Source organism: Haemaphysalis longicornis, unplaced genomic scaffold (assembly GCF_048455015.1).
Source record: "Haemaphysalis longicornis isolate Haplotype H1 unplaced genomic scaffold, Haemaphysalis longicornis Haplotype H1 scaffold_6, whole genome shotgun sequence".
NCBI lineage: Eukaryota > Metazoa > Arthropoda > Arachnida > Ixodida > Ixodidae > Haemaphysalis > Haemaphysalis longicornis.
This window is the reverse complement of record NW_027526407.1, coordinates 178374599-178390780: the sequence shown is the minus strand read 5'-3', so window position 1 is coordinate 178390780 and position 16182 is coordinate 178374599. Positions and strand designations below refer to the sequence as shown.

The following is a 16182-nucleotide window of genomic DNA, read 5'->3' as shown; positions in this document are numbered from 1 at the left end:
GCCGAGATCAACCATTTAATATGCCATTCAATGATTAGTGGGCTAATAGCAACCCATAGCAGCGAAAAAACTGAAAGAAAAAAATTCGTGTCATTACTACTTTAAGGTAAATAACGCAAATGTACCATGGTTAATTATACTTGGATGGCATTAGCGGAAAACTAAGATATGGAATACTGAATTTTGGGCCGTGTTTAATAAGAGCGGAAAACACTAAATACTACGTAAATAAGAACGTTTTACTTGATACGCGTGTGCTGGCGCTGTCAATAATTTGAGGAGAAAATGTAGCTATTTTTAGTGAAGAGAATCAACAAAGCCAAGTAAATTCTTTTCATAATCGAAAAGTTTCACCTCAGACGTGCATTATTAAAATTAATTCCGTCTAGGTAATTTTTTGTAAAAAAAAACATACCTATGCACTAAGATCCACTTCCTGAAGAGCTGAGAACATTATCCTCCCAACAACGGCCGCGTTCGTGAAAGTTACGGAAATTGCCCCCCAACAAACGGGAATAAAAACGAAAGCATTGTCACAAGTTTGATATGCGGTGCCGATAATGAGCAGTATTGTCTACTAGTGTGTTGTAGGAACATCAATAACATATAAGTTCCAATTAAAGCAACACAATTGATGATGGCAATATAAGAAGGAAGGCGTTTTTCTGCGTCATTGTAGCAGTTCTTTCGCTATTTGTCAAGTGTGCACCAACCGTCTCGTGGAACTCCGCAAAATTGCAGCCGTACTGAAATAAAAAGAACGGCATTGCCTTTTTCAAAAATCATTAGGGAATGTTTCAAGAGGTAGGCAAATGTCCCACTGTAAAGGTATGCAAAATAATGTATTTGTAACTGGAAATTTCCAGAAATGTACATTGCTGACATAACCACCTTGTTGCGAATTTTATCTTCACTTTTGAAATACCTAACCCGCCAAAAAAAGGACTGAAAAAGCGCGTTTAATGGGAGATCTTTTAGAAAGATAAAAGGGTAACAGCTATCATACTGAGCCAAAGTTTTTTATCGAATAGCTTTTCTTTTGGTTGAGTAATTTTACATTGTTTTTTTTTTTCGGGATAACGTCCTAATTTTGGTCATATATTGATCGCTTTCACTTAATTAGGATCATGGGGATCGACGTTGTTGGTCACTTTTGTAAATACGTGGCAAAAATCAGAGCCCAAAAGTTTGAAATAAGACCGTTCATTGTTTCGTGGCACTGTGAAACAATTTTATAGGTTGCCGCCGCCCGGCTTGGCACTTTCCTCACTCTGAAACAAATATGTTCGAGGTAGCTTCCTCTGCTGTGCTCATGCAAGGTTTTTTAGAAAGGTACCAATTATTCAAACTATACATGATTCTGGTCTTGATTGGCGGTAATTTTGAATACAAATATAGTTGTACTAAAAAAGGACCCACATATTTCAAGTGTCGTACACCAAGAACGAATATTATTTTGTTTATATTACTACACAAGCGCTATCATGAGAGAGAACGAGTGGTGCAGTTTTGACGGTCCGAAGAGAAGTTAAAATGCTAAAATAAAACACGTTTAAAAGCCGAGAAGAGATAGCGTAATGAACTTCCTAATTATCGTGTGACATGATGGGCCAAAGACGCCAAAAGGTGGCCACTGAACGAGTTCGAAAATGGCTGCGACTTAGCTTCAATAACCTTGGATATGCAAAGCAAAAGCTTGGCTTAGTCTGGTTGAGTCTTGCTTTCGCTTGGTTAACCTTTTATTTAGCTGTATTGTCGACCAAGTCTCGAAGCCGTGCGGTTCCGTGCAACGTTAAAAGAAGGAGGCCAGGCGAACGCGGCGTTCATTGATGGTGAACGCACCCCTCATCATCGCCGGGCACGAGACGAGTCACGTTTCACGAAGCGACCCAGCGCCGCATGAATGGAAGGTTGCTGGGGTGGTTGGCTAGCTCGGCCGCAACGGCTGTCGCGACTGCTTTGGGCGCTCGGAGGCGCCAACAGCGGGCCCGGTAAATCCCGCGATGCGCTTCGAGGGGTGTGCCGCCGGGGGTGTGACTCCGGTAAGCAGGTCATTTGCGCATTCTCCACGAAATCGCTGGATGAAAGTAATAAAGCTTTGCTTTAAACGTTTAGGCAAACGCTGGTCCGGCTGCTTCATCCGGCATTATTGCAGCTTCACCGCAAAGCCAGCAGCCACGCGTAAATTGTAAATTATATAATGACCATGTGTTCATTTCTCTCTTGGGTGCTAACGATGACACCACGCATAAAAATTCCCCGAGTCCCCAAGCATAACCACGTAGAAAACTTCGCCGGGACTACACGCATAACCACACATGAACCTCTCTGAACCAATAAAAAGCTAGCTGGGGCCGCCAGCTGCATGGTTTGCACAGTATTCGCGCCGCTATTCCGACTCTGCCCCCTCCCCCAGTTTTTTGTTCTTATTTCAAAAGCTTCTTACGCTAAACTGCGGTTTTTTCTGCGGAGCAATATCATTCCCTTGTACAATACCTCCCAACGAAATATATTTCACTGAATTTCACGTGTGAGAGGTAAAGCAAAAAAAAATCAGGAAGGAAGAAAAAATTACCATCACATCCTAAGAAAGGTTACAAAAGTGCGAAAACTAAAAGTGCGCCCATGCTTAGCAGAAAGTGCGTCCAATCTATCACCAAACGTTCGAGGACCCAAATAGAGCACGAAGCACGTCCATGCAACAATTTTTCGGACACTAAAAACTCCTCCACCAACGATTTCAACATATATCGAGACATGGCTTAGAAGATAAATATTTACTCGTTTTCTTGTGACTGATGCTTATACTAAAAAGCCTAGAATGGTTCCTTTTTCGCGGTTTTCAAGTAAGCGTTTCGACCCGATGCAAGCCCAGAGAATCACGCACGGGCATGTGTCCAGAGATCTTATATCGGGCTTTCTGGTCGACCATCCTGTTTATGTTGAAATGGGTGCTCTTTTTAACCACAGAACGCCATCAGTGACACTAAGAAAGCTTTGGCTTTAATAAAAAATTCAGGTAGTGAATACAGGACCACCCTATGTCGCACCGCTCTAAAAAGCGATTCCAGATAGCACCACCCGAGTATCCATTGTCATAAAATGTATTCCCAGTATTTGTTGCACAAGGGCCAAACTTGCAAAACGTGACATTTGTGAAGCTCTATACATTTCGGTACAACAGAGATATTTCATAAAACAGTCCTCAAATGATATGTACACCTTGGTGTGTAAACGCAAAGCATACTGTTCAATGTGCAATTTGCCATTCCCCGGTTACCGTCCAAGCACGTCTTGAATGTTCGCCAACAGCAGGGCTTCGGGGCCTCAAATAACAATGTCTTCGTTCTGGCTCGTAGAAGACCTCCCTAAGCTTGACCGCATTGCACCAATGGACTCCCGCAGGGCTCTCCACCGCCCACGCAAGTAGTCGCAGAGAGCTATTCGGAACATTCTGGAACTGGCATTGTAGAGGACAAAGTTGATGGCAAAGTTTGTGTAGTACAGGAGCATGAAGTAGCGCTGAAGCACAAAAGGCAACGAGTTGACCTCCACATCGGTCTCCGAGTGTCTCAGGGAAAGCACAAAAACGTAGATCCGCATCGCGTAGCTTGGTAGGTTGAGCAGCATGAAGACTGTTGAGACTAAGAGCAGCATTCGAGTAACGCTTATCTGAGTGGCATGCGGGATTCCGCCGCCACTCGTCGCTGTTGTCGTGCCATCCACAGAAACCACTGTTGCATTCTGGTTTTTGGAAGATGTCGTAGCTGAAAGTAAAACGATTACAATTTTTATTGTCCTGGCTATACGGCGAAAAACTGTACAATTACTAGCATTCCTATTGTCAGCCTCATTATTGTTGTACGTAATGGCAGTATAAATTTGGAGGCATTCGATGTGCACATTAATTAGGCTACGCCACTAAGGCTAATTGTTTTTATTAGGAGCGTCGCTCAAGTAAAGCTTGAATAATTCTTGCCATTATGTACGTAAGTGTTGCTCAAAGACATTTTTTTTGGTTAACTTGCATTATAATTTAAACACCATACTGAGAATAATCTTCTTAGTCTAGTTGAGCAAACGGCCGAGGTTTCCAAAAATTTTCGAAGGCATCTGCATTTATTAAATATTATACAAAAAACATTCACAGATGAAGGCAGGCTTGCAGCCAAATCGAATGGCATGAACCTACCAAATAACCCAATAAAAGCTGACAACACGCTTTTACGCAGCTTGAATCTGACTAAAATAGGACTTAAGATATGATTATTCTACAGTAACACACTTAAGTAAATGTTTGTCCCCAAGAAACCGTATAGCTGTAGCAAAAATAACGAAAACGTTCAAATACGATCCTGTTTTAATTATATAGGCTTGGCTTAACGTTTTTGTTCGATGTTTCAGAAAATAAAACTTTTCTAACGTACTATAAATAAGCAGTGTGAGCAAAACATTTTAGGTCAGCTGAGTCTTCTATATTTTTAGTTAATCTGACGGCTAGTAAAATTGTAAAAGTTCATCTGAGGACAATTGTCTCTTTTAGACAGCCTACCACAACACGTTTCGACTAAAATATAGCCAAAAGCACCCGTTTCCAAAAATACAATGCCTAACAAGTACTTGTTTATTGTTTTACATTACACCGAACCCCTTGTGGAAAGAAGCATTTCCTCTGGGCTAAAATAGAATTTTGACCTATAAAAAGCAAATTAAATCTATATATTTTAATAAAAATATGCTAATGATTATATGAGAATGTTGTTTTAAAATCACTTATTTTGTATCGTTCAAGAGCGGCATTGCAAGTAGCTAAACAGGTTTATAACTACCCTCCCAAAGTGCACGTTTAATTATTATTAGGACTCCAATACCTGAAGCGACCATCAAAAAATTAAATGTGACCTCAATAAAATATCTATAAATAGAAAATAAAAATAAACTGAACGGCCACGTTAACAAGGAATAATTATTAGTCGCAAACTCTACCGCTGCTTCATCGCAAAAAAAAGCATTCGCCCTCCTAATAGCGCCTACATGCACCGTGGAAATGTTCACCATCAGGCCGGAGAGGGCGGCTTGCTTCCGAAAATAACAATTTAGTTCAAGTAACGGCAGATTGCATACGCCTAACTTTGATATAAAAAATCTCTTTACTTTTTGGGGTCCCTAGAAGATCCGGTAAATCAAAGCCGCTAAAACAAGAATATAATTTAGAAAAAAGTAGGAATCTATCTCTTTTTTTTCAAACCTACTGACCAGATGGTTTTTATAGACTTAGTTGTTTCGGAAAATATCGCTAGGTATTTTCTTTCTTAGATGCAAAAGACGACCACCGGTCATAGGCTGCTGTGCCGCTCGGCAAAGCCTAGCTTCCTGCTATCAAGTGCTTCTAACCATCACTCTTTCTTAACGTTTAGATCATACAATTCCCTTGCGTTTTTTTTTTCTTTCTTTTCTAGTCTTCCCTGTTCGTAATTATACGTTTGTGTCATTTCCTTTTCTCCTCTCCCCAACGCTGTGTCTTCTCCAACCCAGACGCAAACTTTTCGCCCTCACATGCTACCCACTGCTACCTTCGTCATCGCATTTCAATGCTGCTTCTCTCTTTTCTCCAAAACCATCTGTCCTGTAGCATTTCGCCCCGCTATCACCGCCTGCTTTCATCCAATTGATCTATTTAGTGCCCTTATCTCGTTTCCGCATTGTGTTTTCCCCCTCTTCCTGTCTCCCCGCCCATTTACTCTCTTTTATGGCGTTTGGTGTTCGCTCGCTCTCTCTTTGTCCTTTTTCTTCTATCTCTTTATTCTTCCACTACTCCCTCATTCAACCTTGTCCTTCCTCCGTCGCCTTTACTACCAATCATTCGGCTTCATGCTTATCTTGTACAAATCATTTTCAGATTTTTCTCTGGCCAGTTCTACTTTTCTTGAACTTTCCTTTCCCCTTCCCTCCCTGCCCTGACTTCCTGCGGTGCAGTTTTCTCTTTCTTCTGTTATCTTGCTTCCCTCTTACTATCTGGTGCTCCCTCCTTCTCGTATTTTGTGCCTTACTCCCTTTCCATCTTTTCCTTTTTTATGCCCTTCACCATCACCACTATTTTTGTTCTTCCCATCTTTTTTATTTGGCCTTGTGCTGGCAACTTCATTCAGACATTTACTCTAAATTGTTGTCTTGATTAGTTTTTTTTTCCACCACTTCTCCACTATAGACGTTTCATTGTCCTTCTGTGCCGAATAATTTAGGCATGGCATGTAGTTGGGAGGCTGTTAAACTCAAAACGGCGTTCTATTCCCCTGACACATACACCTTTGGGCGACTTCTGCACCATTCTCAGCGTCCGCTTTCCTCCTTTAGTTCGCTATCCAACCCTCCGTACTCTTCTTCATCTGTTACCAATACTTCCACCTTCCCACCATAATTTTTTTTATCTCTACGGCTCTTGTCGCCCCTCCACAATCACCCACTTCAATCTTACAGCCCTCTGCGTAACCATCATTTACTGTAACTCGAACCCTGTCATCTCCTTCTACACACTTTTATTCTCCTTCTGTGTTCGTGTTCGCTGGATCTATTAACCCCGCCGTCTTAACCTCCGCTTGCTTTCCATGGCCCCACGAGCCTCTCTAGTCGCCACCCAGTCCCTATCGCACTACACAGCAGGATCTGCACTAACAATTCTGGAGGATTTAGGTGACAGGAAGTCAGATTTTGATGTTCTGCTTTGTATAGTCATAAAAAAAATCATGTGTAAAGCATCTTACCCAAGGATTTCTTATCATCACTGCTGTGGCCAGATGTGCGGCGCTGCAACTTGTAGCGGGCGTAGAACAAGTAGATCGATCTTGCAATCATAAAATTCATGAAAGCTATGAGCGCGAATGGCACAATGAACGTGAGGGCAGTATCCAGAATGTTCAGGTAGTAGAGAACGCTATAAAGAAAGAAAAGACAGCAAGGATTACGTTGTGGAAAGGTGTAAGAGCGAGGCTTCATATTGTAAATATTCGAAAAGCCGTGGCTTCCGAAGCAGGAACATTCACAGATTTCTCATAAAAAGTTCGCCTCCATGGCCATCTTTGTTATTATGCTCACGACAGGTTCTTGATGCACCCGTAGCTAGAAGCTATTCTTTTCCATAATACCAGTGCTGCCTACCTTGTGAAGATTTGTTTTCAATATTTAGGGTATATTCTCTTTGTTAGGTTTAAATAGCGTTAAAGGTGGTTATTTAGAACTCTAACAGGACACCACCTTACCTTGAATTATTAAAAGATCGAACTAACGAATCTGAAGCAAAAATGCCGCACAAAGCTATTATGGCATATCAGATCACGTCAACAATTGAAGGCTTGAATAGGCCTGCCATTCAACGCTGCTCTCAAGCTTGAAGACAAAAGCTAGCACATTTTTCTCGAATGAGTGAATGTAGGGGAAGTCCACGTTCTCTCGTTGTCCAAAACTCAAGAAGACACGGACGGTGTTTGAACCAGTCATTACTTGCGAGCGATCGCCACACTGTTGCTTCATCAGAACTTTTCCACGTGGTCAGTGGCAGTGACAGGTTACAGGCTTTTGACCTGATGAATGCCAGCTGTTAACGTGACCTCAGCGTGAACTCTTGTTGCGTAGACGTAATCGAAAAAAGACTCCTTCTAAAAGATCTCCATTGGGCGTACTAGTACGATTTTACCTGATTCAGTTTTTCTATCGTTTTTTTTTCACTTTCTTGGTGCCAACGCTACATCGTGTGCAGTCATCAGGGCCGTTTTCCTGGCCGTACGGAAGGCGCCAAGCTTCCGGCGTGGGGACTCGTTGTTTGAAGTATGCTGGGCGAATGCACCTCGCGTTCTAATTAACGGGCTTTTAAACACTTACCTTTTACTGAGAACTTGCAGTACAAACTGTTACTGTTCATATTATAGATATATTCAAAATATTCAAGTTCTCAATAAATATATTTCACTCTAGTTATTCTTGTGACCCTTCCTGGTAACAGAGCTGAGCCCTAATTATTTTCTACTCACCATGCGACCGTATTGTTTCTCCTGTCAGGTAGATGCTACGGCATTCTTAACTGCTTTTCGCATTCGAATATATATCTTTTAGCACTAAAGTTCACTATTTTGTAAAGGTTACTGCTGTGCAATACGCAACTGCTTCAATGTGGATGTCTCGCCTCCACCTGAGCCTGGTGTGCGACAAAACCGTCGTTCCTCAGGAGGCCTCATTGGTCTAATTTGAAGTTTCTATTGAAAATATTCAAGAATCGTCCATTAACTTCGTCACATTATCCTTCTCAATGCGTGATGTTTTTCCCTCTTACACCTAAGCGGCGACAATAGTTCTGGCGACAAGAAATAATGGGTCCTTATATTATCATGCCACTTCATTTCCCTAAGTACATTTAAGGAGTAAATAAATGCAGGTGTATTGGCTGGAGCCGCCTCTTCGAAATTTGGTTCCTCAGTCTCCTTAAAACTTGTCTTCTAGCTGTATTTTTAACTCACGTTGTTCGAAAAAGTGTTTTGCCTGTGTTGATTGAATTAGCAATGGAGTAGCAATGTAGATATAAAAAAGGGATGTTGCAACTCACGCCCTGTGTGACTTAGTAAGGCATCAACGGCGAGCAAGAAGTTCTCACTTTTGAGGGTTCACATTACGGGAAAACTCTACTGTTATAGCGAAGGAGCGTAAAAAAAGGTTCCATGCGTTGAAAAAACCCAAGTACAAATTAAACGAGGCCAACGTGCTTTTTCGCAAAGTTATGATTGTTTGTAGCGCCCGAAACACATTAAAACTAGTTTTTCGTAGCAACTATTACCCGCAAAATTGTTTAAAATAACTTTCTTATACTTCACTGAAAAACCCAGTTGTGTCTGTCCAATTTAAAGTTGGTCGTAAATTTAGCATTTTTTTTATAATGAGCGCATTGGTGGTACTGCCTTTATACATCGATTTGTTTTGCTTGAACATTTTGCCATTATGATTGCTAAAAATTACCTTGCAGATATTGCTCAAAAAACATTTAAAACTCTAAGCGGGATATCTTTTACCTATACTCGTATTATGTGAAACTACCTCTTAAGTCCTCTAAATGCCGTGCAATAGTCGTAGAGACTTGAGCCACTACATTGCTACCGTGGCCCATGAGCTCCATATGATTGATTTTTTTTAAACTAAACGGAACTATATAAAACTTAAGTGCATAGACGTTTTCTTCAAGAATATCATTATTTCGTGGCGTTGTTCAGATATTACTTTTTCTCGCTACAGGTGTTCCCTACGGTGGTACAATGTCTTTTATAGGAACATGGACAATCTGTACTAACAAGAAACAAGTTTTGGAACACATTTTGTGCTTTGGGAACCCTCAAGATTCACTTGGCCCACAGGGCAATAAATTGTTTTTCGCTCACGAATGTGGTACATACAAAATTCAATATAGGAAGTTCAGGATCTTGTCATCAAATATCTGCGGAAACCGGTTGGTATTTTCTAAGTTACAGGCCTTATGAAATGAGCATACCTTAAAACCTGACAAAAGCATCAGGCCGAGTGCTAACCTAGATACTTTTGAAGTAACATATGAAGTTGTATCGTGGAATAGGAGCTGATTAAGCTTTATACGTGTACATGACACCCTTAAAATTATAAACAATGTACGACTGTTTCACAATTTCCTTATACCGCCTTAAAGTTTAAGCTTTGTTTGGCTTGTAACGTCGGCTATTGTCTCCTAGGAAACGGAGGCATTGGTAGCCTACAATACATAATCCTGTGGTGTGGTATTTGCGGCAAAACAGGGCGGATTTATGGATTCAACAATTGTGGTCTACGGCGGGATATAATAAAGCACCCGGACGTTTCGGGCAGCCGAACAAATGTAGCAATAAAACTGAATCAGTCTCTTCCTCATAGGTTGTTATGACCTTGTAAACACCTGTAGTTTGTTTACAAATAAAATACGTTTCACCAGCGGCTTCCGAAATAAAAAAAAAATTCGTGCGTTCATATTATACCGAAAAAAATGTGAATATCCACACCAGTATAAACAGTGCTTACTTTTCGTACTCAGCATGAAGATTGCACTCTGGGAACTCTCCATCGTTCACACCCACAAAAAGGAGAAGGTGAGCATTGAAGACAGCACTCATCAGTGCCGTCGCACCGATCACCATCCGCGGCCGAATTTTTGCTGAGGTTGTCTGCAGCTTCCAAAGGGGGTAGCGGACGGCCACGAAGCGCTCGGCAGTGAAGCTTACGGTCAACCACACAGACCAGCAGCTGAAGGCCGAAGAGAGAAAGACCAGTAGCTGGCACAACCCTTGCTGGTAAACCTGTAGAGAAGATTAACATCAGGAAAAAATATCATTAAGCGTACTGGATGCATCAGCTGTTTGAATTATGTCAACAAATGAAGGCAATTTTTGGGTGTTCCCGAACATGAGCGCACAAGTGCTGTTTTTCGCACCCGAAAAATTCCCAAAATAACACGGCAAAACAGCCATAATTTCTGCAGTCGTCAAGGTTTGGGTGCGCAAACAAACCGGCGTTTCCGCCATAGCACTTTTTATAATGGTGCCCGGTGGGTTGGGTGTGTAAAACGTATAATACAATCAGGGGTCTAAGCGAATAGTAGTAGGTTGAATGAACTTACAGATTAAATTACGCACTAGGGGATGGGGGGGGGCGAAGCAGAAGTCTGTAAAAGAGACATGGCGATCAAAAGCACATAAGACGCGCCTCTACCCTCAACGCAGATTGAGCATCACAAAATACTTTTCGTGCTATTTAGGACAATTTGAAGAGAATGTCGTCTTTATCCGTAATTTTCACTAGTGCATTCCCACTTCGCGAGATTTGCGTTTTACGCACATTAGCTCGTGTTTCTTTTCAGATTGCCCATTCGAATTGCAAATTTTTTTCTGCCTCCTTTGCGTGGGCCGACGCTGCTCAGAAATATTTCTGTTATTTTCTTTATCCGAAGATAAAAAGACAGTGAATACTGAGTTGGGGCTGAATATTTAGTTGGGCTCAACTACCTTCTGCCGTACCGATAGAAATTTTAGATTAGCTTATGCACATCACTAATTTAATAAAAACTACACTGACACTGTGAATTTAATTTACGCAATGTGTTTCTTTCCGTCAAATATAACTTTCAGTGACAATATTCTAACATAAGAACAAACCAAAGGCCCTACAGGGAAATTCAAGTTTTCGCAACAAAATTATCGTGTAGACCGCAAACAATATGCGAGGAGCGTGTCTTCTAAAGGAATATTATTTGTGAGCCCCGGGAGACTGGATAAAACCCACGTGTTAATGATGGCCGGTGCCATCTTTTAACCTCAAAATTTCCGCGTTAAAAGTGCTTGTCTGAAGTAAGCAGGAAGATGTACGATTACACTGCAGCCGGAACAACTTCAAGCAATTCGGGTAAAAATGCAAATAAATCAACTTTACCGTAAGAGATGCTGACATTGGAGAAATACAACCGTGTGTGGGCGTTTAAGTACAGTAGACGTGTGCCAAGCTGAGCGACAAAACGTAAAGGGGGTGCATAGGATTCCTTGCATTATTTCAGAATGAAAATTACGTCTCATTAACAAATAGCGTAGTATTTTTGATACGTACAATGACGTCACTAAAGCAAAAGAGAGTTGGTGACTTTCTCTACCACCTCTCCTCATTATCACCGGACTGGGCTTGTTTTTAACAATGGAATCCGCCTTAATGCTAGGTGCGCTTTCACAATAAAAGTAATGGCGCACGTGCAGTGCCAAATTTATTTGTACCTCAAGCTACCTGTCACAATCTTTTAAAGAGAAACTTCGGGCGTTCCCGTACTGTTCACCTAACGGGACATACCGCTTTCACCGCCAAGACCCTCGTTTATCTGCCACAAAACTGCCTAAGTTGATGGAAACGTTAGACAGGCGCATTCAACGTCAAACATAAGCTTCAGAGGGCGACACATAGAGTGTAATAAGACCACTTCGAACAGCAACATTTGCTTCTTTAGTACGTACAAGTTTAGAACTTCTGTCGAGATGCAGAAAGCGAACTAAACGTGATTATACGCTGAATATTAAGCATATTGTGGAATAAAAGTAGCAAACTACTTTGTCTAAAAGAATAACGTGTAAAATTCCCCATCGACTATACCTCCATGGTACAATGCGAACTTTGGGGGCACTTTAGACGCTTCTTAGGAAAAAACAAATCACTCAACAGAAAAGAGAAACCAAATGTTCATGGTGTTGGGCTATTTAAAAAGGGCCTAGCTTACACCAAAATTCAACAGATTTCTCTCTTCAAACCAATTGTTCCATAAGACAGGCAGTTCGGCACGCCCCACCGCTACGTCTTTGTTTTAAGATAGTATTTCGTTATCAAAAAACACTGTTGTAAACCCTATAGCGGATATTTCGTGGTTACTGTGATAAGGGGGAGTCAGTGGCTAATTACCGCACCCATCGGAAAGTGCGTTCTTGAACTGAAACACTTCTTTTTACTAACCAGAAATGTTATTAGTAATACCTGAAGTAACATTCGAAACCTTTCCGTGCAAATTCCAAGGATAGCCATAGGTGTGATTGGCTCAAGGAAAAAAAACTACAGATTGCATGTTAATTACCATAAATTACGATACCATGCCTTTGCCCAGAAACATTTCCAGGAGCTTTTCTTCTCAGTGGACCAAGCCCATTTTTTGCCCTCACTTTGGCCTGTAAAAATTGATCTATCCAAATGTATTTTACCACCATTTAGTTCAGTTCTAAAAAAGAAGTGGTGCGTCTGTTGTCAAGGGATCAGGAAAAAATTAAGAAAAAGTCAAACACGCGTAACCTTCCAGATATTGCTCTTTACGCTTCATCCCGAATAAACCTTGCCAACTGCTTCAACGAATATTTTAGGAACATCGGCCGCAATCTGGCCTTGAGACTGCGTCCTCTAGCCAATCTTAGACTGCCAGCTGCAACTGCTAACTCGTTTGCTTTCATTGACATCACTGCGCCCGCGATAAGCTCAACCACTCATTCATTTTGTACGGGCAAAGCAGCGAGATATGATAAGGTAATGGTGAAAATGTTAAAACTAAATGCAGAGGTGCTTAGTACATACCAAGAGAAAATATTTAACGCAGCCTTTTAGGCTGGGGTATACCCTCACCTGTTAAAAAAAAAGCTAAGGTGACCCCTGTACATAAAAGTGGCGACTACAATGTTTTAGAAAACTATAGGCCTCTTTCCGTAGCCAGGCCAATAACACGTTGTACGAAAAACTTATAGGTAAACGAGTCTTAGTATTCCTAATAAAACACGACATCTTAGCGCTTCGCTAGCATGCCTTCCGTCCAAGTAAATCTACTACCACGGCTGTAGCAACCGTTACAAATATAATAAACACTTTTTGAATGACGGCAAACGTTTCATTGGGTTATTTCTGGACGTAAAAAAAGCCTTCGTTACGGTTGACCACAATACACTTCTTCAAAAGCTAAACTGTTATGGTTTTCGAGCTTCGTCAATTAACTTTTTCCAAAGCTATCTGCACGAGCGTACGCAGGGTGTGCATATAGAAAATACAGTGAGTGAATTCCTACTTGTAACGCACGGGATACCGCAGGGATCTGTTTTGGGGCCAATTTTATTCGCATTATACGTCAACGATCTACCTAACTCCTTAGATGAAGCGCAAACTATAATTTACGCTGACGACACTGCGGTTCTACTACATGGGTCGGATATTCACAAATTAGAACAAACCGCCAATTGACAACTTGCAAACATTGAACAATAGTTTTTAAACAACATATTAACGCTTAATGTAAACAAAACTACTTAGCCGTGTTTTAGTCCTCAGCTAAACGAATAAAAAAAATCATAACACTAAAGATAGGCGGAGGAGAAATTACGAACGTACAAACTTGTAAACCACGCTGCTGTTTTGTTACCTTGAAATATTGACTTTTTCTTTTCATTGATTGTTGAAATGGTCAGTTTCAGTTCAGGATGCAAAGTGAAATTTCACTTTCTGACCGGTGCTCCCACCAGAAACGACTGACTTTACTTGTGGGAGATTTTGTGTTGCCAGAGTGAACGTATATAACTAATTGTTATAATTATTCGCCACCCCAGTTTTTGTCTTATTTGGACCACCATGAACAGCCGGCCCGCGATAGTTAAAAATATCTGGTTTCATTGCATCTGATTACATATATTTCAATAGCGTTTTTCTGTTAGCACATTCATTTCGTGGTTGGAACTTTAGCGCCACTTGGTTGCTACAGGCATTCCTGTACCATTTTGCACAATTGCCTAGAGGAATAAAATAAGATCTTTTCAGAACTGCTGCAGTATTTTTGGTTTAGCAGTAGTTGAATATATCTCGATCGACATTTTAAGAGCTCTTCAGGGAAAGCTATCTGCAATTTCGGAAAATAGTGTCCTGGTGCGCACTTCCTCGGGTAGGAAAGTGCTGATTACCACAAAAAAGCACATTACATACAGGCGAGCAGATTGTAACAAACCTGTGGCGGAGTCCGAGAGACCAAATAGGAGGATGCGGATAATTTTCCGGTGTTCGACTCTGATGTGAAAGGATATTATGGGATTTATGATTGGGCAAAGCTGCTTATGTGACGTAAGGGGGAGATATAGGAAGCTTGGACGGAAGTCGGATAAGCGCAAAAGGGAGAAAGACGGAGGGTGGAGCGATTGCCGACACTGCCTGCTAGGCTAGGTGCACGTGTATACTACAACAGACTCACTATCTGGTGAAGTGGAAAGGTAAAAGGAGCAAAATAGCGCGGCAGGTGGCAAACTTCAAGGAAACAATGGAAACGATATCAGTGGAAACAGGAGAGTGCCCCGAGGTTTTACGGCCCGAGTGGCCAAAACGGTACAGTCATTCCCTGCCATAAGGGCAGGTGTCAGCAGAAACGAACAATTATTTACTCACGTTTATTCCTCGTTCACTGAACCAGGCGAATGAAAGAACAATGAGAAAACCAGAGTCTGAGGCAGCCAGGGCTCCCAGGTAAAGGCTAGATGTCCGATTCCTTAGATATGTGAAGAGGAACGTCAGCAGAGAGAGGACGTTGCCTATAAGACCAAAGTAGATAACTATTGGCATGTAAGCTGCGTTAAGCAGATCCAGGATGTAGATGGCAACAGACAACTGTGAACGCATGACGGTATTCCGGTTTTGTCTTCTTGCAGACGAGAAATTTCCCGAACGACGCCGTCCTCCGTAGGTAGATGTGGTCGCTTCAATGAAGGCGTCTGCTGTCATGTTGAGCATGGCCGAAGCAATCTCAGATAGTGCTTCGCTCGCATGGCTTCCATGCCTGGCTGCCTCTTTATTCATGGCCATGGACTCCAGAATGGTTGCAGAGGTCATTTTGAGCTCTAACTTCTCTGTTCGCCACCTGCGAGAATGGAGAGAGCAAACCACAAACGTTGAAAGAGGGGAATACCAAAAGCGATGTTAATGTTCATAGCTGCTATTATAAAGTGGTTGAGTGGGTGCACAAAATCTCGAGGAACAAGAAAACTCCAGCATAATATGTTAGTTTTTAGGCGAACGTCTTGCGAAAACAAGGCGAATGCGTTGAACACCATTATCGTAAAGTTCTTTGGACTCCCACTCTCAGGACGACAACCTTTAGTTACTGCTAACGTTGCTTGTTCAAAAGAGGTTTACGAATTCTTTCCTAAACAAACTTCCAAAAGCTTGGCGAACTTTCACGGTACCTTACATTGTTATTTTAAGTCCCTTGGCGTGCGTATAAAAATGACAGCAAGTATTTGCGCAATTTTCAGGGCGTCAACCTGATGTTTCCGGGAGTTAGGGTGAAGTCACATTGTCTGTGCTAGCTTGGCGCGACATTCTCGAGGGAAAACGTCTCTAGTAACAGTTCCTTGGGCAATCTGCTGAATTGCTTGCGATTTTATTGCCACATAGACTCTGTACTTTTTTATGCATTTTCGATCGTTCGTGTGGTGAAAGCCTGGCTATTAGCAAATTTTTGTACTCGTGTGAAAGCAAACCAATGCATCGTCGAAGCTTGGCTAAGTCGTTTGGTAGTACTTTCGAACTCGCAAAAGTTAACTTCGAGCCTTTTCGCTTTCACATTATTTGGGGTAATGTTACTAAGTAAATTTAAAAACAGCA

General features: G+C 41.6%; 1 protein-coding gene across 1 annotated transcript; it reads right to left on the bottom strand.

Annotated features, from left to right (window-relative positions):
• Positions 1–3288: 3288 nt before the first annotated feature.
• On the bottom strand, positions 3289–15408 carry LOC144143385 (uncharacterized). Its single transcript, XM_077675149.1, has 4 exons — positions 14968–15408; positions 10063–10337; positions 6762–6931; positions 3289–3767 (listed from the first exon to the last, which is right to left on the bottom strand). The coding sequence occupies exons 1-4, from the start codon at positions 15406–15408 to the stop codon at positions 3328–3330; spliced, it is 1326 nt and encodes a 441-aa protein (XP_077531275.1). The 3' UTR covers positions 3289–3327.
• Positions 15409–16182: the final 774 nt, after the last annotated feature.